Source organism: Egretta garzetta, unplaced genomic scaffold (genome assembly GCF_000687185.1).
Source record: "Egretta garzetta isolate BGI_Z169 unplaced genomic scaffold, ASM68718v1 scaffold133, whole genome shotgun sequence".
NCBI lineage: Eukaryota > Metazoa > Chordata > Aves > Pelecaniformes > Ardeidae > Egretta > Egretta garzetta.
The window spans coordinates 2,958,357-2,977,039 of record NW_009259111.1 but is presented as its reverse complement, the minus strand read 5'-3'; the positions used below and the strand labels follow the sequence as shown (position 1 = coordinate 2,977,039).

The 18,683-nt window shown below is 36.9% G+C and overlaps 1 protein-coding gene across 10 annotated transcripts in view; it reads left to right on the top strand.

Annotated features, from left to right (window-relative positions):
* Positions 1 to 18,683, top strand: part of SOX6 (SRY-box transcription factor 6) — a 337,876-nt gene that overhangs the window by 294,946 nt on the left and 24,247 nt on the right. For all 10 annotated transcript variants that reach the window (XM_035890952.1, XM_035890951.1, XM_035890947.1 and 7 more), the window contains one exon: positions 11,937 to 12,045. In XM_035890952.1, the coding sequence (XP_035746845.1) occupies positions 11,937 to 12,045 (109 nt within the window). The remainder of the gene's footprint in view (positions 1 to 11,936; positions 12,046 to 18,683) is intronic.

Genomic DNA, 18,683 nt, shown 5'->3' with positions numbered 1-18,683 from the left:
TTTACGGCAGAGGCAGTGTGGCATAACAGCCAGTGGACTGGCCTAATGTTCAGAAGTCCCGGGTTCAGTTCTCAGCTTAATCATTGACTTTGTAGGTAACCAGAAGATAATAATTTCCCCTCTCAGTGCCTGGAGATACCGTTACCAACCTCCTTTTCAATATGATTTGGGTACTACTAATGCGCAATGGTAGGTATTATGATTGTCTACATACTGAATAGTAAAAAGCTCCAAAATATTGATTGCTTCCCCAGGACATTATTATTTTCTTTCCTGTAAGACATAGCAAGAAAATATGACCACAGTTATAAAGTGTACAAGTATACAAAGGAGTAGGGAAGGTATGAGACAGGAAATTCCCTCTTACAGATTGGATTTGTCCACAGAGCAGCAAAAATCTTCCACTGGAATGAGGTGCTAGAATGTTCCTTCAGTGAATCATATGAACTTTTCCATATATGTCATCTAGGGTGGATGAATAAGGGTAGGGGAAAAGAGAGAAAAAGTTCATTTTAAATGCAGAGAGATGTATTAGGACCCAGTCTATGTTTATGGTGAAAACAAGGTCGAAAATAGTTCTTAAGTGGGACTAAGTGGCTAATATGCTCTGTGGGTGAAACCACCACTTTGAAACTCCCATCCAAGATTGGTTGTTAAGGTATAAAAGTGTTTTCTAAACTGTCATTGTTACATTGAGCTGAAGAGTACTTTAATGGATATCTTATGTGGGGAATTTGAAACAAGCTTTTCATGATAAAAACAAAACAAGGTTTATAAAATCATTCTACTTTAAATGAAAAGCTAGAGAATGGATTTTTGCCAGTAGCATTAGCTATAGATGACTAGCAGTTTTGTCTTTGTATATTGCAGCAGTAAAACCACGTAATTTTTTCAGCCCGTAGGTATTTATTTTGCATTTAAGGTAGTTTCAGGTGTAAGGGTTCCTGGATTCTGCATGAAAAAAATGCATAGCCTTCAGTTACTCTTTTAAAGTACACTCACTCTCTCTCATTATTTTGAGTCATGCTTCCTGCATGGAAGAGTTACTCCTCCCGACAGATGTAAATCTCTCCCAGTTTCCAGGAAGTACGTGTTTGCCTGCATTTCCATGTTGGCCGTAGCAAACGGAACCTTTATTCTACTTTATCAGTTGCTTTTTTTGTTTGTTTTGATGAATTTATAGTGTTCATAAATCCAGTTTGGGCTGCTTTTCCCTTGAGTATAAATTTTAAAAACATAAATTATGAGCAACGTAGTTCTGATTGTATTAGAAAGATAAGTAAGTAAATATAGAATTTTCGCTGATAGGGAGTGTTCCTTTGCCTTCAGCTAGGACTTGTCTGCTTGCATAAATCCTTACAAGACTGTGTTCTTGGCTTTCTATTGTTTTATTCCTAAACAAGAATAATTCTTCTTCACGCCAGAAGGCCTTTAACCTACCTATCTTTAAGGGGAAAAGCAGTAATCAATAGGAAGGAGAAAACATCTTTTTCAGCTTGGAAAGAAGTTGTTTAATTTTTATTCTCAGATTCAGTGTAAACATATGAGACCTACACACTTTGGCCCTGATTCAGTGAAGTGCATTAGTCCATTCTTTATATAAGCAGTTAAGTAGTGACTATCCAAGTCCCTGAGGCCTCTGTTGGACTGGAGTGAAAGTACTCAGCACCTTACAAGATTAAGGCATATACGAGGCTGCAAGAATTTGCAACTCACTGTTTTGTTTGGGTTTTGGTTTTTTGTTTGGGTTTTTTTTTTCCTGTTGAATGAAGATTAAAGACAGGAGCTAGTTGAGGGGTACATCTATATTATCACAGGCATTACGCACATCATACTTGATATTGTAATCATGCAAACAGTAATCTTGCCTTCCTGACATAAACGGTAAGCAGCACATTTTCCTGAGGCTGAAGTAATCAGAGAAAAACATGGCAGTGATGGGGGGTACAAGAGGCAAAACACTGCATAATGATGTTATTATCATTGTTCCATTGTCACCCATCCTTATTCTTTAGTGATATGTTTCTTTTCTCTCTGAACATAACAAAAAAGGCCTGAGTATAAACAGAGTAATATATAAGCAGATACATAAGCAGCAATCATAAAATGCAGCCTTGAAAAAGTATACTCAAGATGCTACAAAATAAAAAAAATCAGATTGATAAATACAGAAAAAGCCTACTTAGTCTATATATGCATAGTATGCAATTATATATTTACATCCAGCACAAGGCAAGGCATATACTTGAAGACAGTAGCATATGGTGGGATTGATTGCATTTCTAATTCTAAATATGAATATGAACATTTAAGCCCAAGTGTCTTTTGCATCACCAATTTAAACTACTTCAGGTGTCTTCCTGAAAATGGGGTGGAACAGCCATGTCTGGAGGTCTGTATTGCTTACAGAGATAAACAAAAGGGGTAGATACTCCCAGTGACTCATTCAGAGCATCTGGGTTAGGTATCTGTGCTTCCAAATCCTGGAGGATTTACCCTAATGGAGCTACTGGAATCTATACTTACAATCCCAGGAAAAAAACCCAGAACAACACTATTCACATTCAAAGATTGCTGTAATAAAATGCACAAAACTCAGACTCAGATTTTCCCTGAAGTTTAGTTGTTTAATTTCAAAAAAACTTGCAAATAGAGTATTTGAAACATTTGCTTTTAAACCTTTATAACTACTACCTACCTGTAGAGTAGGAAAAGTGCATTTATTGCTATTTGATAATTGATTATTGCATTACGTAGTCTATTTTTATCACAGTTTTTCCAGTATTGTTTAATCATGTCGCAAAATGTGACATGTGCCTATCATAAGGCACAGTTGAAATGATGGAATGAAAGTATCTGTGAGAACATCCTCTGTCTTTCTCTTAGCTTTTATAGGTTTAAAATCACACAATATATGTGTCTGTTTGCATGTGCTTACATTTCCATACTGTTCATAAAAGAACATCATATTTCTTCTCAAGATGTTTGACCAATATGTCTGTGTGTGTGTGTTCTCGATTTTTTTAAGACCTCTCTTTTCCCAACTTTGTGTAGAGGGCAGCTGAATTTGCTTTGTGCTGTTGAGGTTTGCAGAACACCGCAATGAAATTGAAATTGGTGACTTCTTTTCTGCCTTTTTTTTTCCATTCCAAAAAAATTGTTGTGCTGAACCTAGAATAGTTTTGCTGGTTGTTATACTGCTGTGGCTTCTTGCTAAAGCTGTGTTTTCAGCCTGGAATATATTACTAGATGATTAAGAGAAAGGGAGATTCACAGTTTTGAGGCTCGTAACCAGATCTCTGATCTTCTAAATTCTGTTCCCATTCTAATGCATGACAATACTTTTAATGAAATTTAGTCACAAACAGAAAAGCTTGGGGAAGCATGCAGATAGAGGTACAGAATCACGGCATTGTCTAAATTTAGTAAAAGTATTTCTGTTCACTTTTATGCCATTTCAATGTCTTGATTTTAAATACTTGGTGAAAATGAGGCCATAACTGACAAGGTCCAACCAGCTGCTAAATTAAACTGAAATATAGCAAAATGTGTATTATTATTCAGCTGTAGTATTTAGGCTACTAGGAAAAAACTCCTTTGTTTTGCCATGTCCTTATGCATTTATTCTTGTAACTCAAATAGAAATTTGAATGACCATTCTGAAGGTCCAAGAGTAGCTATAATTCAATAGCAATTCAGCTTCCATTAGTCACTTTACAGCACAGAAAAAAACCAAACCAACCACCACCAGTCCTGCTATTTCCTAGTAGGAGCGTGTGTCAATTGTAATTTGTGTTTATTTTTGTCTGTCTCTCAAAAATGCACATGTATGTGTTCAGTTAAACGAAAATGTTTTTTTTTTAAATGGTTGCATTCAGATTCTTTCTAATTACAAGGTAAATAGATTTGGGCTGTACCATTTACCAATTCTCCCTTAAATCTAGTGAGCAATACCTGATATTATAAAAGAAAATTAACTTCTCTCCCTAGAAGGCTCCCAGTTAATCATCTGTGGATGTTGGTCGGAGGGAAGGGAGCAGCAGAGAGAACGAAGGAATTTCTCTTTGACCCCGACAGTTGAACAGCTTACACTCTGGAACATGAGATTTGATTATCTTAGCATGTGTTACTACAAATGTTATTAACAGTCATAAAATTATCCAGCTCTTTTAAAAACAAGTGACAGCACAAGCTTTGGACTCTTTCTGACCTCTAGAGCATTCTACACCCATATTATGCAGAGTGTAAAGAAGTAACTCCTTTTGTTTGCTTTTCATTTACCAGCTGTTAATTTAATTGATTGTCCCTTTGTTTTCCAAGGACTAATGACTTCTCATCAGTCTAAGGTGGAATTCCACAGTTCATCTGGTTTTTGGTGGTTGGTTTTTTTTTTCCAAATCTTTACATTTTAGTTGCTGTGTAATTTTACTGTAGGCTGCTGTATGAATGTGCTGCTGAAACAAAGAGTTAATCAGAAAATTCTCAGATACTGCCATGCATCATGCCTTTGTGCATGAATAAAAAGTTGGAAACCGCATGAAAGCAGTAGTTGGGTTACCACACAACTGGATATGCTTAAGTCTGAACGCTTCATAACTCTAACTACTGGGGAGTTGCAAACTTATAAATAACCTTGCAATTGGTTAAAACCATATTAAAACCATATGAACAAAGACATAAAGCATTTGGTTAAGGGGGCTCAGTAAGTGCAGTAATCCTGTTGAAAGTAATCTAACCAGGGCAGATCCACAGCTTAGGAGTGCCTGGAAGTGTGGCAATAGTTACTGGTATGTCAATACTTCATGTGTAGGAGGGCATAATATCCTACTTAGGTGGAAACATTTGCTTTCTGTTCTTTTTTTTTTTTTTGCTTTTAAAAAATATTTTTAAGCTCATACACTTATTTTTAAAGGCAAGCTTCAATGCACTGAAGTCTATTAACTTATTAGTATGTGCTGAATGCTCCCATTAATCAGGGAATTAATCTAAATCCTTCTTATTTGTGTTCGGAGATCAAGATGGCTACTGCTCACATTAACCAAAGGCTCTAGAAATTCTGATCCTTAAAATCATGCTTCCAAAATAATTAGCTAAAGAGAGTGTTTACAAGTAGGTCATTTGGGTTTTCATTTATTTATCTGATGATTTTTTTTTTGCCTTTAGCACTCCAGTTTCCAACTTTTTTCTAGACACTTTAAATTTTGATGAAATTGCAATTCTCAATTTTGACTCCAGAACCTGGGTCTTGCAAGAAGAAAGTCCCATAGCATGACAATTACTATGAAATTCTGTTACTGAACAACTTTGGAGTATTTTCTGCTTGTGATGGTCTTGCATATGTCACATTGTCGCGTGGAAGCCAGCTGAGGCTTGCCAGCCAGGGAAAGAAATTTGAGTGTAAATTCCCTGTTATCTGCTTTTAATCTCTTACTTTTCAGTTATACTTTAAGATGGACAAATATATTTAAAAGGGGACCTAATGGCTTCTCTCTCCTCACATCTTTTCAAGCAGGCTGTTTGCTTTGAGGCACTGTAATGTAACACAAATCTCTAGCCTGTGGTGGGGATGCTAGTCCAGCATACAAAGATAGTACTGGAACAGTTTATGAACAATATAGGGGCCTTCAAAAGCTGAAAACAGCAGCATGTCAGGGTGAAAATTCACTGAACAGTCCCTCTTTGGTTCCTGAGATCACTGAATTCAGGTATTTCACTTACATAAAAAAATAAAGGAAGGTCAGGTTGTGTCAACATAGAACTTGGCATATCCTTCATTTGTACAACCTGTAAATCATGGAAGGAGAGATATACTTTGTATCTTGCAATATCTTAAGATATCAGCATTCCTATAATAAGTTTGCCTACTTTGCTAACTTAATTTCTCTGGTTTCTTGGAGCAAGTCCTGCTGCTATGACGTTGAAAACAAGTTCTGGATATTCACCACAGTTCTGCAAAACCAAAGGCCTTGCTTTTAATTGTAACAATAATGCCACTGTTGTGTTTATCTACTTTGCCATCCAAAGAATTCCAGCAGTTGCATGCCTGCGCACCAGTAGGATGATTGACATTGTTGTAATAAGGTTAATGTTTAAACTTCCCACCCGTAATAACTAAAATATCCAGAGATAAGGCTGAAAGTCAATTTGTAATTATCCCTGCTGTGCCAAGATGTTGCAAAAGATTCTAAGTGGAGGGTAATTTAACTTTTCAGTCCTAGCTGTTAAAAAGTAGTAAGAAGTTGAAAAGCTTGGGACATTTGTATCTTGACTTTCCGGGGGAAAAGAAAAAGGTTTTGTGATTCCTTGTTATTCAAACTGGGAATAATTTTCCCTGTGCTCTACTGAAGAATTCCTTTTTATCTTTTGAATATAGTGAGTTGTTTGCTTCTTGTTTACTGTCCATGGTACATGAAGGGAATAGATCACAGTTAGTAAATAAGCTATTAGAACGTTTAGCATGGAATAATTCAATACAAATACATTTCATACATAAAGACAACATGCGATAATTGTTTGTAGTCATTCTAACTAAAGGACTGTCCTCAGAAGAAATAATATCCCTTCAGTCATATGCCCTGTGGCTTCCGTGAATGACCCGTATTAATTCAGCTTCTAGAAACTGGCTCTTTAAATTAACGTTGGTAAGTTCTTCCATGCGAGACTATTGAAATAAAGGGTATTACATCATTGTCGAAACACGTCTACTTAAATAAAAAGTATTTGTTTGCAAAAAATATATATATTTTAAATCTTTTACACAATGATCAGCGTGCATGCCATTTTCCATTTCAGACTAAGCATACATTTCAGATGTGGAAAAAGCAAGCATGTTGAAATAATTTGAGGCATGGGTATAGTCGGATCAGTCTTGGTAATCCAGAAGGGAGGGGCGCCCAGTGTATTATTACATTTCGTATATTATTTTTCAAGAGATGGATGCAATCAGTCATCTTCTCGCATATGGTTTGAAAAAAAACTGTCTTGCTGGCAAGTAAACTGTTATTTAAGTACACAATCCACGGTACTACAGAAACAGTTTTGCCAAACTTGTCCAAGTATTCTCACATCCTTAAAGATGGTATAAATATCATTTATAGCAAGCCGTTTACTTCAGACTATATGGAATGCCTTCCTGCTCCCCTGATCTAAGTGTCCCAGTTTGCATTATGGCCTTTATTGCTTCTGTTTGATGGAGTGATCAGTAAAAATTTAATGACACTATAAAATAATAAAAATGTCATTAATTTACCACGGATCTTGGATGCAGTGGTTGTAAAGTTACATTAATAAACAGAATATTTTTTACAACAAAAAGCATTGTTACGTGGGAACATATAAATAACACACATAAATTTAAGAGCAATTTTACTGTTAGCACACACATTATCATGGAATAGCCAATAAGTGTATAAAACATAGTATATAAAATTTTATGAAAATATACTGTGCACATCAAAAATTCAGCTTTTATCTAAGTGCAGAGAAAAGCCATTATTGTGTGCTTACTGTTTCATTGCTGTTCTTTCACAAGATCACAATTTTATATTTGTTTCTAGTCATTTGAAGTTTGCAGCCTTTTCAGGTAGGGGCTACTGCTTCCTTTTCCTTTGCTCCTTGCTTCACTAAGTCTTTTACCTTCCACACGTGAAGAAGAATTGATACTTTCTGCCAGAACATGACAGAAAAGTTGCTAATGTAATGCAAAGCTAAAAATAATGCCAAAGGGGTTGAAAGGCTTGCTTGGTGACTCTGGAAATAAGGGATAACTATCTAGCAGTCTATCTGTCATCACTGGGGCTGCTCCATCACTGACTGTGATAATATGTGAATATGATGGATGCCACAGCCTTGTGGCTCATAACATTTAACATTCATCAGCTCTCACTAACGGGGGCTTTATAATTTAAATATCTTTATTTAATATGCAACATCTACCTCATACATCATAATTTCAAAGCACTTAGAGAACCAACAGTCCTGCAAGACAGTTGAGCAGACTTTAATTTTTTCAATAACTTCTACGTTTTCTGCACGTTTGTGACTGACAACGCATAAATAAGTGCCTAATCATATCACAGGATGGAAAATTAAGATTTGGGTACAAAGAAGAATCTTTTTTTCTCTTCTTTTTCTCATTTTAAAGAAGTGTTTATTTTTCCTGTGTGTTCAACACATAAAGAAGCACAAAGGATCTGAATTGTGCTGGGAAGAGCTTTCAGTTTTCTAGTGCAAACTCCAATTGACTGTGTGGATCTAGTCATGAGAAAGGGTTGTCAGTGTCATGTCCTAAACCCTTTTTCTGAAATTTAAATGGGAAAACTTAATGTGGATATGCAGTGTAAGCTCCATAGCCAGTACAAAATATCAGTTCAAAATAGAGGTCCAAAATGCTTTTTCACAGGAAACAAAACACCTGCACTGCCCATAGCGGTGCACTTTGTTACAAACTCACCAACATTTTCTATTAATGTAGGTTAGGGAGGTAGCAATATATCCAGCGGTCAATGTACAAGTGTACAAATACAACGCATGTGTAGGTAACATACTTGTTAGTGCAGCTATGTTGTGGTGGGTTGACCTGGGCTGCATGCCATGTGCTCACCAAGCCACTCTATTATTCCCTTTCCCAGCAGGATGGGGAGGTGGAGAGGGAGAAAAATGGATGGAAGAGAAAAATAAGATGGAAACAACTCATGGGTCAAGATAAAGGCAGTTTAATAAAAGCAAAAGCAAAGGCCATGCGTGGAAGCAAAGGAAAAAAAAAGATTTATTCTCTACTTCCCATCAGCAGGTGATGTCCAGCCACTTCCTGTGAAGTAGGGCTTCATTATGCATAGTGGTTGCTCCAGAAGACAAATGGTATAATAATGAATGTCCCCCTCCTCTTCCTTTCTCTTAGCTTTCATTGTTGAGCCCACATCATATGGTATGGAATATCCCTTTGGTCAGTTTGGGCCAGCTAGCCTGGCTGTGTCCCCTCTCAAGATCTTGCCCACCCCCAGCGTACTGGTAAGGGGGGAAGGAACGTTGGAGAGACAGCCTTGACGCTGTGGGAGCACTGCTCAGCAGTCGTCAAAACGCTGGTGTGTTATGAACACCTTTCTAGCTACCGATACAAAGCACGGCACTATGAGGGCTGCTATAGGGAAAATTAACTACCTCAGTCAGACCCAATACATATGTATAGCCACTTACTTTTAATGAGGGTATGCTATTTTTTGTTCATATAGGAACACTATGTACGGAATCCATCTTCCTCTCAGTTGTTGCTCATACTAGGAAAAAGGCATATTTTTACAGGATTTTTAGTGCAAGTAACTCTTTTCTTTTGGATGGATTCAAGACGAGAACAAAGGCAAATCCCTTAAAAAAAGATTGGAGCCTAGTGGGACAAGTTTCATCTCTAATAATAAATTTCATGTGAATTTGCTGTATTGCATGGAATTGTAAAGGCATCTACTAGATAAAAATAGTATTAAGGAACATTTTTGTATTTTTTACCGTTCTCTGAATTTGTCTAAACCCAATGCAAATATTGAAAATTTTTTTATGATCACAAATTATTTTCAGTAAAAAAGCAAGCAAAGGAATGACTTTTAAAGGCATTTCAAAGACTTAAATATAACTAGCTTTGTTACAGCTCCTTATGAATTAAAAGGAGGGGGTTATGAAATAACTATAAGTACCTCTCTTGTTTGACAAGAGCAGGTATTTTTATGCTGTAAGTGCTTTCATTTTACTGTTCCTGAACCTTATCATGTAATTTTCCCTTTTCTCCTTCCATGTCAAAATATTGATATTCTTTCAGAAACTTTCTTTTTTTCTTTCTTTTTTTTTTTTAACAGAATATTTTCTGGTAAAATCAAAGAGAATGAATGACTAGAAAGATATTTCAAATGTGCATATTGATATGTAGCAGGGTGTGTTGATTTTTATAGCAGAAAGGTATTTCTCCTTCTTCTGAAACACACTTAAAAGCTGTTCTTCCAAGAATACTGCAGGTGCTGTATTATCATCCTTAAGAAAAAGCTTTTAGCGCAAATATTTTGGAAGAGACAATATATGTGCCAAAAGCTGTTTTCTTAGTACTGATCTTTGTTTTTATCTCAACTGCAAATCAGCCCTTTTCAGCGGAATGCAGAATCCTTGACAAACTGATTTTTTATTCTGTCTACCAGCAAAACAGATCCTGTCCTGATGATTCAGGTGTATTGTTACATTGCACAACAATTTTCAGTAAAATATTGGGCCTTCAGTATTGCAGCGCCTTTCTGCAGTCACATTTCATTTGTATCTCTTTTCTCATGAGTTCCTTTGTATATGTAAGCTCCTTCATCAACCACAGATTTTACAGAAGAAAATAAGAAGTTAACCAAATATAAAATGCAGTTACTTTGTTTGACAACTGGAAGATTCTGAGGAACTTCTAGAAAAGCATTTAGTACCTGAAATGCCTCAGCTGCATGTTGTGGCAAATCCAGCATCAGGTTGTGCTTTCTTGTCTTCCTCTGCAAATTAAACAGAAAATAATTTTAAAAATCCATGGCTGAAGGAATCAAAAGAATGAGAAATCAAAAGAATTCCTCAGTTGTTGGCCTGATGGGGTTTTATTACTGAAAGATAATGATAATAGGAAAATAATCACATTGGAAAGCGTAAGTATTTGGAGGTGGAGCAAATGAGGAGTCAGGGCCATCAAGTATGTTTTGTCCTTAAGAACATTTCCAAGTTTCTAACCATCTTGCAGGAGAGAAACTCCTAATGTTTTCTTCTTATGTCTAGTATGCACAGCACAGAACTAGGTCATTGAACAATAGACTGAACAGCAATCAGCACTCTACTTCTGCATAATGCATTAAGTATAACATGGAGAAACTGTTCGTAGAGCTGAAAGCTGGTATTTCATGTCTGTAAATTCAAGCTGACATGACATTTAATATTGTTTCATAATAATGAACAACAAGGTTTCATTCATTCACAAGTACAGCTTAATGCCAAGTTTAGTCTGAAGAGGTAACAACAAGGCAAGAGGGAAAACATGCTATGTTCCTTCAAATGAGAACACTAAATTAATGATAACCATTGAACGCTTTGCTACTGATACACAGGACTACAGAGAGTACTATTGTGAGACAATATTACACTGTCATTTATAGTGCCCTTGTCCAGTAGTTGATTGAAGAACTGGGTTAACACATAAAATACCTTCCAGTTTCCACTTTCTAGTTCCAGGTTTCCTATGGATGTCTCCAGCTCTCAAAAGCTTTCTGTTTTTCTGGGAGCGTGCATTCTGTTTCCTTTTTTTTTTAAATCTCCTTAGGTTCCCTTTCCACTGAGGTACAATTTAAATTCCTAGACAAAATAATAATATCAGTTCTGTCATCTATTATTCCTTCTTTCAAATACTTGTCTTTGAAAACCTCTTGCATAAAATTCAGACTTGTGTTTTCTCAGAGGTATGAATGCAAACTTGAATCTCATAGTGGGGAAAAAGTGCTTTTTCCATTAAATTAGCAGTATATTTTAATACAAACTCTTCTTTCAACTTCTGAATTTTCATGTCTCCCAAATGTTGATTGTCTTTTCCAGTTCAAGTTAGGAAATAAGTGGAAAGGCAAAGTGAGCAGCATCAATCAGCGCTGTTTGCTGCCAAGAGTGTTTTGTATTTGCATGTACAATCGCTTATGCATTATGGCAGTGCAGATCAAAATAATCTCAAAGTTTCTGTATATGTTTCACATTTAAAACTGATTTTCATAAATGCAAACATGCAGAATCTGTAAAAAATTGTCCCTGAGTTAAAATTCTAATTAAATGCACTCATTATTTGTTCAGATTTAAAAAATAAGGGATGCATCAGTGCATACACATATGCACAGGCATGTAATGAGAACTAACGTATATGGAGCATTAAGACTATTTCTGTTCTTTTCCAGGAAAGAACAAGGTTTGAAAATTTAGGCCCACAGTTAACAGGGAAACCCAATGAAGATGGAAAACTGGGCCCTGGTGTCATTGATCTTACAAGGCCAGAAGATGCAGAAGGTGAGTTGCAATTTTGACTCTGGGTTATTGAGCAACGCATCACAGAATGGTATGGCTGAAATGCTGCCAGTGTCATAAGTCCTGTCTAGCTTACATCCCTGGGTAACACTTGGATGATTTCTGTGTGTTTTTGTGAGATTATGATAAGTCCATAGCAAAGGGTGGATACATGAGAAGGACTGAATAGGCCTCTAAGCACTTCTGCGATGCAACTATTTTTTTCCCTAGCAGCTGTCAATTAAGTGTTTACATTTTATACTATTAATAAAACTGGAGAAAACATTGAGAAAATTATCTCAGCAAGGCAATATATACATATTTTTTTTTTCACCAGTTTTTAAGGATTTAGCAGCTTGAAGAAAGTTAGAGCTCTTTTGGAAGTCTACCCATCAATACACTGACAAACTATTTAAGATATAGCAAGCACAATCTTATTGACAGGCAGCTGTCAAATGATAATGGAAAAATATTTCACATTTTCTATCTGAAAATGTCTTTTTCATTATATAAGCCTTCAGTGCATTTGCACTCACTTCAGTGAGAGTTCTATATATCAGGCCACAGGTGGAAATCAGTGTTTATCAAGACTGAGTTTAGTCTCTAGCAGGGTTACCATGTGTGCTCTGGAAGTGGATGCCACTGGTATCCTCTCTACCCTATGATATATTAGAAGAGAACATGTAGATAGATAGGAACCCTACCAGTTACTGTAGTAAAATTAATACACTATTCAGATGGAATATTATACAACATTTTGCCCCCTGAATTTACTTCTGTTTGAGAATCGTTTTGCCATTTTTTAATTTAAAAGTATTTTGGGCAGGGACTTGTATACAATGGAGAAGCTGAAAGTTCAGTTCCAAGATGTTCCTGTATTGACATCCATTCAGATGAATAGTTAACTCAAATTTAATTTGGCAAAATATTCCTACTTATTGGCTGAATATCATGATTAGCTTCTCACATGGAACTGACACAATGCTGACATGTTTTTTGCTTCATTTTGACATAGTTAAGATTTCAGATCTCCATAACAGTAAGATAAGATGATGACTGAAGCTCTTCAACCATTTATTACAAATAATATTCAGAAGGAGGCTAGCAGCTTAATGAGACATTTCATATTTTCCATATATATATTTGATAGTTCCTTACAAACCAAATAATTTCCAGATTTTCATTTTTAAGGAGCTATTATTTATGATGTTCATTTATTCTCCTTTATCAGATGCGATTAGCACTGTTGTATTGATTTTAAACAGAAAAATAATCAACAGAATGTAAGTAAAAAATAACTTTCAGACAGGTGTTGTGATGATTGTTTTTCTAGAAAAAAGGACTTAGGAGATACATGGACTTCCAAAAGTACTTGTTGACTAATCAGTTATTTATAAACTGCTTTGTAAAGGAATTTCCATCCTGCGGCAACTTCTCATATTTCAACATGTTGAAGGATTTTTTTTTTCCTCAATCGGCATGAAAACTTGCAACCGAATACTTACAGATACACAGCTACTCGTTCATATGATATCAAGTCCCTGACAACTTTCTTGGTTTAGCTAATTTCCTTCAATTCATCCTTTCTCTTTCTAGTGTCTTTAATTTAGTATCTTGATCCACCTCGTGGTACTGACAGCCGCCCCGTTATGGATAGTGCAGAATGAAGCTTTGACATATGTAACCCAAGCTACAGTGATGTGTGCCAGTTTAAGGACACTGTACATGTCTTTCTAGAGCTAGTGGGGCAGTTTGAGGCATGTTGTGTTGCCACATGGGAAATCTGAGTTCATTAATGGATTCAGGTTTCCAGACTTTGTTTAACAGCCAAGAGATGTCTCTGGAAAAGAGGTGCTGCATGAATACCTCTGCCAATCTGAAAAAAAACATTGGCAGGAGTTCAAAACTGAGCTGCTTATTTGTCCTTCTAGTTGTAGACAAGGTGAATTTAGATATTAGCTGGATATAAAAAAAAAGGGCATTCAAAATATCACCCAAATTTTGTCCCTTATCTTTGCCAAGCTAGGTAAGAGATGTCACTTCTAGTGTGGCATCATTTAGAGTGAAAGTCCATTGAAAAGAGTGCTGCTGATATTTCAGCAGTTAAACTGTGGCCTCTGTACCATGCTACAGACTCTGTCTTCAAGAATATCAATGCTTCTAATTGTCAGATCTTTCTAGATTTGCCATGTCACAAAGTTTTTTTATATGTGTTGCTGTTATTTTGTGCTTCTATACATGTCTGTTTCAGCACTGCGTTACTAAGAAACTTGACAACTTATTCTTTAGAATCATAGAATCATTTAGGTTGCAATAGACCTTTAAGATCATCAAGTCCAACTGTTAACCTAACGCAATCAAGTCCACCACTAAACCATGTCCCTAAGTACCGCATCTAGATGTCTTTTAAATACCTCCAGGGATGGGGGACTCAGCCACTTCCCTGGGCAGCCTGTTTCAATGCTTGACAGCCCTTCCTGTGAAGAAATTTTTCCTAGTATCCAATCTAAACCACCCCTGGTGCAACTTGAGGCCGTTTCCTCTTGTCCTATCATTTATTACTTGGCAGAAGAGACCGGCACTCTTTCAGGCAGTTGTAGAGAGTAATAAGGTCTCCCCTCAGCCTCCTTGTCTCCTGGCTAAACAACCCCAGTTCCCTCAACCGCTCCTCAGAAGACTTGTGCTCCAGACCCTTCACCAGCTTCATTGTTCTTCTTCGGCCTCCTCTAAGAAGAGGGCCTTGTTGCACTTTACTGTGTTGCCAAGGTCACAATCTAAACTGAATGTCAAAGGGTCCTAATAGCCAGTCATATTCTTCAAAGACTTAGTGTGTTTCACACCTTCCTTTCTGTTTTATCATTGTTACTCATTTTTAATCGTTTTTTAAAAATGGTGTAACAAATTTATTCCTGAGCCAAGGACTCCAAATCTAGTCCCACTGTTGGCCATGAACTGGGGGCAAATGCAGTTTGGGTTGCATCCTGATCCCCCAACTGATCTAGACCAAGGGGACTATGAAAGTGCAGTTCCACTCTCTGCCTACCTGCACACCAAAGGAAACTAAAGTGTCCGGAGACATGGCACGTGTCTGTCTCAGCCCAGCAGGCAGGTGAGATAGACCAAATCTGGGAAGCACTCCTGGTCCCATTGCTTTGGCATGGCCTTTAAGGTTCAAGTAATTTGTTATACGAAATATCAGCAGACTTCTGTGTTTTATGGAATGCCTTTGTAATAGTATCTAGCAATGATTTCTCTCTTCTCTTTATATCTTTTCTATAACATATGGCAGTGATCTGAGTTTGACAGGATCAGAGTCACATTTTCCTTTAATTTTAGGAGTGCTTGTGGTACTGGGTCATTGATCAGAAGCTGAAGCTACATATTTTTTTTTTTTGACTCATGAATTACAAGACAAGTCTTAAAATTGTTTAAATTTAGCTCTATGCAATTATAAGACAAATATGAAAGGATACTGCAGAATGACTTTTAAGATTAATGGTTACTAGGTGTTCTTTCAGAGATGACCTAGCATATGAAGTCGTATTCAAAGCTTGTGTTACTCATAATGACCTAACTGTCATCTGAATGGAGGCCTGAAAATCATCAACAGGACTTTTATATTAAATATGACATAAAACAACATCTCTATTACTTCCTTAGCCACCAGCAGGACTGGGCTAACTATATTAAAAATAATGCTCAGACTGTATTCAAAAACATTGCCATTGATTGTGACACCATTGATGAATAATCCACAGCTATTAGACTTATATCATTACCTGGAAATCCCAGTTGTCATGTTAAAATATATGATACATTTGTAGCTAGCAAAATTCAAAAACATGATTTGAGAGCCTCATAAATGTTCGGTGACTGGTATGCAAAATTATAAACAACAGCCAATTATAGAACTAAACAAGGATTTTTTTTTTCTCCAAGCCTCATCATTTTAAAGGAAACATCATTCTTTCTGTAGGCGGTTTCATAATTCTGAACATTTGAGATTGTCAGTACTGAAATGCAGCTAACTAGCACAGACACACCAAGACAGCTTTGAATCTAGCTATAGCTAAAAGCCCTTTCTGAGCATGACTGACATACATCAACTGACCAGAGTGTGTAGAATATAGTCAGGAGCCATAGGTAAGGCCTGTTTAAATTCCAGGTGGGGGAACCTAAAGTACTTAGTTCTTAGTTATCTGAGAATACAGGATGATCTGAATATGGTTTTTTGGTTCAGGTTCTAAAAAAAATATTCCTTTCACAGATGCTCACTTTTGGTGATAGTGCTGCTTCTTTTCATTCGTATAATGTGCTCTATGTTTATGGATGTTGTGCTTGAATAATGTGCTCTATGTTTATGGATCCTTCTGTTTTTGTGGTTGTGGTCAAATGCCTTGGAACTTTGTAGGAAGTATGTTAAGATTTTGGTTTGTAGTAGATAGAAATCTGCAGAACAGACCTAACGTTCCTGTTGACAGTTACTGATTTTACCTTAGCTCAGGTTGCACTGTGGTTTCCTTCGGCAGTCATAGTCAGGGATTCAAATTCCATCAAGACCTGATCTTGTCTCCTGCCAAAGAATTGGATCTGTTAAAATACAGTTTTCTTGATTGGATCCTGAGCTCAGGGCAAAAACATCTGAATGTTATTGTTTTGCCACTGCCTCACCGTGTGATTTTGTAAAAGAGAAATGACTTCTCTGTGTTTTCCCAAGTGAAAAATCAGATGCGTTGTCAAGCTAAATTCATTTTTAGAAAGCAAATGGAAACAGATGAAAATGCCGTATTAGTACTTAACATTTAGTTCCATGTTTGTTTCTGTTAATATATGAGAATCGGGGCTTGTGAGTTAAATTTTTGGCCTCACAGTTTGCCATTTGAGACAACATACACAGAGACCTTTTCTTCTGAGTCCTGTTTTGATGTTTTAATTTGTTCTGTTTCTCATGTGGTAAACTTTGCGGTTAGCACTTGCTGCTTCGTCCTTTGATACTAATCTACCAGTGTATGTTAAGCATGGACCATAGTTCTGAGGATAGGTACATGCCTGCTAGTTTAGATTATTTAAAATTTAGGTTATTTAAAAGCAATTTTAAATAGTGTGGTGGGATTTGTCTGTTCATTTTATCTGTATTTGCTTTATCCTGTGTTAGACTATTATTTTTTAAAGTCTCCCAAAGGATAACCTTTGATATGAAACCTAGATGTTGAGTCAGTCATTAAGAGGTATTTTGGAGTCCTCAGCATGGGACTGGTACCAGCACATCTTATTACATTCATTGACTTAGTGCCTGCATCCTCCTTAGTGCCTATGTCCTCCCTTTCACTGCCTGATGTCTCTTACTTTAATTTGTAAGTTCCCTGGTTAAAAGATTGTGTTTTTTCTATATACCAAGTCACTGTTTGAGATTATATAGCTTTAAGCCTTATCTGTTTGATCATGGTATCTTTGACTATGCTTCAAGTAGGCTGAATGCAAGCCAGTTGGGGGACTGCAAGCTGCATAACCACTGGTAATAGGCTGGTTCCAGTAGTAAGCTCTAGCTTGATCTTATTAATACACAGGTTTTGGTATGAACCTGATTTTGGACTTGAACTCAAGCTTGGAGGAGCACAAGCTCACCTTTGCTTTTAAAAGAACATATTTCTATTCAGCAGTAAGCTTAAGAGTCCAGTTCTGCAGCATTTCAGACGGTGGATTTGCAGACCAGCATACAAAGTCAATTAATTGCTCAATATTTGCAACAGTTAACAGCAGTCTGTCTTTTTAAGTCCATAAAATTAGCACTTCCCATTCATATTTGACTTGGGCTAGCCACATTGCAAGGCATGTTGTAGTACAATGCCCAAAAGCAAGGGAAATGAATGGCAGAGAAAGAAAGAAATTGTGTTAGGGATCATCATGGATTTAACCAATTTCCAGAACATCGTGAACAATGAGTGGTTGCAATGGCAGCAGCAGCAGTGAATGTGGAATCATGTGGAGGAGAGGAATGAACTAACTGGGGAAAAACAGGGAGTCTTTGCAATATAGAAGGTAGTTTCTTAGCCGTGTGGGGAGAAATTTGAGAGAAAGGAGCTACAAAGGGAGCACAAGGCTGATATCTAAAGATGAGGAGAAACTGCCACCTTGTCCAGCTCCAAATTTCTGTTCATCTGTCAAAGCTTCATTTTCTCCCTCCCTGGTGATAGAGCAGACATCATGACAACTGCCTGGCGTTTGCAAATCTATTAAGTAAAAAACAGATCAACGCTTCCTTAAACGAGCACCTCTACCACATACTCAAAGCCTCGATGTTCTCATATGTGCCCAATAGTAAATAATTGCATATACAAAAGGGCGACACAGTTCCTTCTTAACTCTGGAAAGGGTTGACTTTGAGCAGCTGAAGAGGTAGGTGAAAGAGAACCATATATTTGCAGGCAGATCGGTCTTGGCAGGCTGCCAACACAATCCAAACCTGTGAGGTAACTTGTTTAACACCCTCCTATGCAGAGGTGTAAACAGCAGGTAGTACATGCATGACAAAGCATCACCTACTTTTGTGACAGTGCTTCATAAATACGGGAGGAAAGAATGCCTCTCCATGCCAGTATTTGTCGCACATAAATATTTGTAATAGTTGCTATGGCAGTTGA